This window comes from Physcomitrium patens, chromosome 2, assembly GCF_059467195.1.
Source record: "Physcomitrium patens ecotype Gransden chromosome 2, ASM5946719v1, whole genome shotgun sequence".
Taxonomy (NCBI): domain Eukaryota; kingdom Viridiplantae; phylum Streptophyta; class Bryopsida; order Funariales; family Funariaceae; genus Physcomitrium; species Physcomitrium patens.
Window position 1 is genome coordinate 14,820,889 of NC_143411.1, and position 6,107 is coordinate 14,826,995.

The 6,107-nt window shown below is 40.9% G+C and overlaps 1 protein-coding gene across 5 annotated transcripts; it reads right to left on the reverse strand.

Annotated features, from left to right (window-relative positions):
* Positions 1-264: 264 nt before the first annotated feature.
* Positions 265-5,866, reverse strand: LOC112278755 (uncharacterized). Of its 5 annotated transcripts, none has more exons than XM_090247594.1 (7): positions 5,605-5,863; positions 4,988-5,396; positions 4,252-4,707; positions 3,249-3,737; positions 3,050-3,116; positions 2,559-2,762; positions 265-2,061 (listed from the first exon to the last, which is right to left on the reverse strand). In XM_090247594.1, the coding sequence occupies exons 3-6, from the start codon at positions 4,608-4,610 to the stop codon at positions 2,568-2,570; spliced, it is 1,110 nt and encodes a 369-aa protein (XP_090103720.1). In that variant the 5' UTR covers positions 4,611-4,707; positions 4,988-5,396; positions 5,605-5,863; the 3' UTR covers positions 265-2,061; positions 2,559-2,567. The 5 variants fall into 5 exon arrangements, with proteins under 5 accessions (XP_090103720.1, XP_090103715.1, XP_024368238.1 ...); XM_090247589.1 differs by having other exon boundaries at positions 4,988-5,514; XM_024512470.3 differs by having other exon boundaries at positions 4,988-5,166; positions 5,410-5,863.
* Positions 5,867-6,107: the final 241 nt, after the last annotated feature.

The following is a 6,107-nucleotide window of genomic DNA, read 5'->3' on the forward strand; positions in this document are numbered from 1 at the left end:
CAAATCTATATTGTTCTACATTGGATGTCTGCTAGCATTGTATATTACACTACAAAGAAACAGAAAACAAAAAGACAGGAATTATTTATCCAACCTCATGTCCACGACAACTAGCACTTAGTCGTAGCAAATAGTGAAGAATTTTTAAGTTGTTTGAAGAATTTTCATCACTTAAAGCCATGTGCATTCAAAACCAAGTGATTTCAAGAAATCCAATGGGGGCATTCAGCCACCAACAATCCATTCAGTTAAGACATCGTGATATTAAAACAACTAGAAATGAAACAGATACTTCATAAAGCATCTTTTTATGAAAAGTAAGATTTACAGCCAAATGACAATAATCCCAGAAAGCGATTTCAAAAATGTCTTTGAGGATTAAGGATGAAGTGCAAGACAAGAAATTAAATTTAAAACAATATGGCAAGAGATAGTGTTAATATGGAACATTGAAATTACTTGGGAAACAACGTAAGGCTAATCAATGTATCAATTAAGATTAGAGAGTATGAGAATTTACCTTGGCCCGCCCAAACGGCGCAATCTACATATTTTTACCCAAACCAAAACTCCAACCTATGTCAGCACATGCTTGATACAGAATGCGCCACATCAAACTATGTCGGTAAAAGTAGTAAATAAATGCCATTTAAATACAACGCAAACATGAGAGTATAATAGAAATTATTATACTGGACACATGATCTGTACGACTAAATAGGAAAAAATCTCACGAAAAGAAAGATACATCCGGAAAACTTTTTTTAGAGGAATGTGAAGGTGAATGTTATAACAATGTAATCACAGCATGTAACATGTAGAGAAAATGACGAAGTCCAGAAAAGATGAGGTGAAAATCTTGAATCCACAATAAAACAAATTGGTGTTAAATAAAATAGAAAGGAATTCAAAAATTAATAAGAGGAAAATTATAGACATGGAATAGAAGTAAGACCTTACGTGACACAAAGAAAAGTCACGAGGTTTAACCCATAGCACCCACTTGAGTGTGTATGAAGGCATATCTCTGCCACAAGAGAAGCAACGTTAGTAATTATATGAATTTTGGAAATGTCAACACAGTCTATTTAGTTTGAAATGGCCTGGCCATTATTTGGACAGTTAGAAATGAAGATCAATCAAGACTCCACCGCTACCACCCAAACATGAGGATGGAATTTAGCTCCCACCCCAAAGTACGTACACCGGTTCGTGCCCTACAGAAGACCAATGAGATGACTAAGGTAACCAAACACTGCACTGAAAGTGTATTTTTCAATCCTGATGACCCAAACCCTTGCAGTCCTTAGACGAACCCACACTCCCAGATCTCAAGTTCGGCAAGAGACGCGCTCAAACGTGACCTGTTAGAAATGAAACTTCAATTAACTTCTAAGGTATGCAAATAAAGTTCACAGATCATTACATCAGACTTTACAACTTCCATACAAGTTGTGTCCATCTTTGAACATGTTCTACGAAAGCTTTGTCCAAATCATAAAATTTGTGATAGTCTCTCCAATGCTCCATTCTTAGTGCAACAAGGCGGCTGGATTTGAACAGATCTGCAGAAATTGGAATAGATACTGTATGGCTGAACTAAGAGAATGCAAAGTTCAAAGAATGGTAACTACGTCCCATATCCTAAAGATCCAACAACTACAACACCTCACCTAAGAAAAAAATCAAGCGGTTACTCTATAACAACTATCCATGAGCTTTGACAATGTGGTTGAATCCAATTGAATATTTTTGCAACTCTCCATCATGCACCCATGCATAGGAGAAAATTGCTGCTCATGTGCAACTAACAGCACGAGTCATTGACATGTGAGCGAGTTTGCCCCGCAAAATGCCACCAGAAAGGTAGGGCCCAAATGGGACCTTTGCAAAACAACCCATTAACCAGAACACCACGGATACCAACTTATCAGCAACCGGAGCATGAAAAAGTTCTCCCTCTCCTATGTGACATCGAGAGACATGTTGCGTGATGCTGAAAGATACATCCACATCTGTACCCTCGTCCCTTATCTGCTCCCAGAGATGCAGGGGAGCAACCTTCACATCAGAATTATGACATACTTTAGCTGAAGTTAACTATCTAACCTAGAAAATCCCTAAGTTGAGCAAAACTGTAAAAAAAGTAACAACCACAAAGATTCCTAGGTATTGAATAAGTTGAAATATACTCAGTAAGCTATATTACTATTCTGTAACCAATGAACAAACATGTCATACTCCCGCCACACTTGATCTGCTAACTTGTGCTTGAAACCTCTAAGAACAAGACACGCAGAATATTCTAGCTCAGTTGAGGCCTCGATACAATTACCGACATACCAATATTTCTACGATCCAGGTTGGTTTCAAAAACCTATGTTTTAGATAGATCAAAAGCTTCAACAGCAATTGATCGATTTCGCAAATGAAATAAATTTTAAAAAACAAAAAAATAAAAACTATCCAACAGGCACTCATTTAAGAAACTGATGCAAGGGCAGCAGTGTAAGCTTCCAGGATGACAACACCAAGAATTCAATTTTCACAAACCTCACCTCAAAAAATTACACGTCGCACTGGAGATGTTCTCCTTGCATCCTTCCACATCTATCCCAAACATAAGGATCTAGTTTATTGGTAGCTGGGAACGTCCTTTCTAACTCACGAACAAACTCTCGCTCAATAATCATTGCTTGTGCATTCAAATCCACTTCATCGAGTTCTTTTGTCTTTGGTTTTGCTTCAGCCAAGTCAGTCCGCTGCATATCAGACCACATAAGAAGTGACTTGTTCATGAACAATATAATGAAGATATGTGCACTTTTTAGGCATGATCTAATTTATTCTAAAGTGAAGATCACAAAACGACGCGAACAGTTGCATTCAGGTGACAGTAACTTTGTTGTACTACAAGATCAGCAATATTCTTGGTACATGGATCAACCATTTCACCTAGTGCTGTTGGACACATGCATGGGTTCAAAGTGCCTAGGTCAGATGATCGGTAACTGATCATTGACATACTTTGAGGGAAGAGTATACATACCACGTAAACGTAAGCACAGCCCTTCCCACCATCCCCAAGTCGCTTGAGCCTCTTTTCTGACAATAGCCTGTACGTAACAGGCCATCAGATAAGAATTTGATAAAAATCCTACGACAGTATTGTAAAATTGCCGAGGTTAGAAAGCCCCGACACAATGACACTTAAGCCTTCGTATGCATACATGTAAATAGATGCTTACAATCTGATGGCCTTGCTGACATCAGGATTATTTCCCAAAGCACCTCGAATAAGCTTCTCAGGTACAGATCTATCCCCCACAAATTGCAAAATATTATCTGCAAAGCGGTTAACACGCGACAACTGCGAGGTTTTGTTTCCCGCTTTTTTCCGTCCATTAGAAACATTCGCTAGTACTAGTTGTCCAGTAGGCTCCTTTCCTAGAGAAAAGAAGGACGAGGGAACAGCTAATACCCCTTCTTCTGATTCAGTCTTGACACCTGCAGTTGGCACCTTCAAAGATGCTACATCACTTGTAAATGGTTTTTTATAATCTTGATGTTCTACAAGTGCAGATTCTCCATTTCGGTTTGACAGAGCAACCCCTTGTCTAGGAACCAATGGAATAACTGGTGGAGTTAATTCCTGACGATGCTTCAAGTTCCGCCTCAACTTTGGCTTCAACTTTTCTTTTAGTTTGTCCTTTAACCTTTCTCTCAAGGCATTGATGCTGCAAAAGTAGTAAATAACCTGTGTTAATAAATGTACTGTCCGTAGAACATCTTGAATAACTCAGACATTTGGTTTCTCTGAGTATTTTTGAAGACAAGGAAATATGAACAGAAAGAATATTAACATGTGAACATGATAATTGCAGAAGACAAACAGAATCTGACGGGCTAAACAGAAGAAACTTGGAGCATGAAGAGATTAGAATCTTCTTGAGACAAGCTTATAGTAAGAGAAGCGTTGATCTATTTTGAGGCACCATAAGGCTTTAGGCGAACAATTTACAACATGGAGGTAACATGCCTGATCATGATGCATGTAAAAATTAATAAATACAAGATTTCATTCATGCATGCTCAAATCAATATATATGGTAGGATATTGAAAATCAAACAACATAATTGTCAGGATGTTAGAAGTTACAAATTCCAGTGAAAACGTATGCATCAAAACATGATTGTAGCAAACAAATGAAAAGAGTAAATTTACACCCGAATTGACTCTAAGAAATTTACCTGAACTTCTGACTTGCATGAGGAACGAGCGAAATACTTCCTAGGTGGTTGTCGGTTTGAATCACATGAGGAACTAGAACCATACTTCGTACATGATTGTCGCTAGCTAGCTCCGAGCCCTTAGAAGTACCAGTATCAGAGACAGCAGATGAATCAAGCGGTTTAGAAGAAAAACTTCCATCCATGGCTTTGTCCACTTCGACCTGTCCATTCCTGCTCACATCCCAATGCCCATTGCGGTTGCCAAGGCCAATAGCTGGTCCTTGGTAATGTTCTATCATCCCTGTGTCCAGCACTTCTAAACGAGTCTCCGCCTGTGGAAAAGTACTGACCTCCGATGCTTTTACCTCGGGTGTCATCTATTCCAGGCTCCGATGGAGTATTTTCCCAAAAACAGCAGCTATTCTGTACTATCGATGTGTAGTAATTTAGGTGCAGAATTTTCCTGGAAGAAGGCTGAAATACAAGAAAAAATGGTTACGATTGTTTACATAGGGAGAAACCAATAGCATTGCTCTCGATCCCTCAAAAAGCAACAAATTTTTAGGCTACATACTTTCATATGAAGTGCCTAAAAATTGAAATGCAGGAGTCCCTCAGAATAACCTAGAAGAATTCTAGAAGAAAACTCAACCGATTTCTAATGCAGCTCTTTTTATTTCCTCATATACCTAGAATGTGGTTGAGAGGCAAACCATTTTAAAAGTTAGTCTTAGAACAACAGTAGGAGACGTACCATGCAAGGATTTCGTTTCTCACGTTCTCAACCATCGACAAGACCTGGAGGCAAGCCATGTTCTATTCCAAAGCAATTCGTCAAACCGAAGAGGCAAGCACTGCGTCCTAATTCTTCTAGGGTCCAGGATCTCTGATGTACAGTTGTAGAGATTAAAAAACGAATAGTACTTCTACTTCCTGCCGGAACAAGGTGACCAGCGTTAACGCTTCCCAACCAACAATGTTCAGGAACCAAATTCCAAAGAAACGTTTAAGAACCAATTGTAAGTCCGATTTCTACCCCGGCTAGATCAAACGATTCAAAACGATACAATTTCTAACTGCACCAGAACGCATAATGTTGCAGTTTCATCGCAATAAGTCCTACACGCGACCGAACTCTTCACAAAATTCAGCAACCTCAAATTCTGCACAACATACCGGAGGATTAAAAAGGCCGAGTGCAAACACTCGTAAGGTTCCACAGCAATGATGACGCGAGAAATAGCAAGCAGGCATCTGCTCCCTTCAATCGCTGCCAACAGACTGCAACGATAGAGTTAACCCCAGACGAAACACTACCAGAGAAAAATGCAAATTAAGAGTATAGGAGAAGCTGGAGAGGCGATGACTGACATGGCCCCATCATAGACTGGACGGCAGCTGGAAACACGACACGGCCCGAAATTGCGCAGACAAAGGTGCGAGGGCGACAGGAGAGTCGAGTAGAGTCCAGCGAGAGAGAGGTAGCACCAGCAGCGGCACAGCATAGCAGAGGGAACGAAGAATGGTGCACGAGCAGAGCAGAGCAGCCAGCACGGGAATGGGAGAGGAGGACGGGGGGCAACTGAGAGGGCAGTGGAGATGGTGCATGTCCCGCACAGCAACAACGAAAGGCCGGACTGGACTCAAAGCTAAAGTATCGCAACTTCAGCGCACAGATGCTGCTGTGCACTCGAAGCGAGGGAGGCAATGACAGGGAGCGGAGGGGGAACGAGCGAAGGGAGCGAAGTCAGGGGGGGCACCAGGGCGTCGGTCTCGAGGCACGACGACGACGACGAAGTCGCCTGATCATCGACCGACGCCGCGTCATCCATCCCTTTCTACTTCTACTTCGTCCTTCTACTTCCTTACTTTTC

Bases quoted from the DNA above. Each gene is read 5' to 3' on its own strand.
- LOC112278755 (XM_090247598.1), bottom strand. From the start codon at position 4,610: ATGACACCCGAGGTAAAAGCATCGGAGGTCAGTACTTTTCCACAGGCG. The intron at 3,738-4,251 runs GTAAATTTCTTA...CTACTTTTGCAG, and splicing joins CATGCAAGTCAGAAGTTCAG to CATCAATGCCTTGAGAGAAA. The intron at 3,117-3,248 runs GTAAGCATCTAT...TGTTACGTACAG, and splicing joins GTCAGCAAGGCCATCAGATT to GCTATTGTCAGAAAAGAGGC.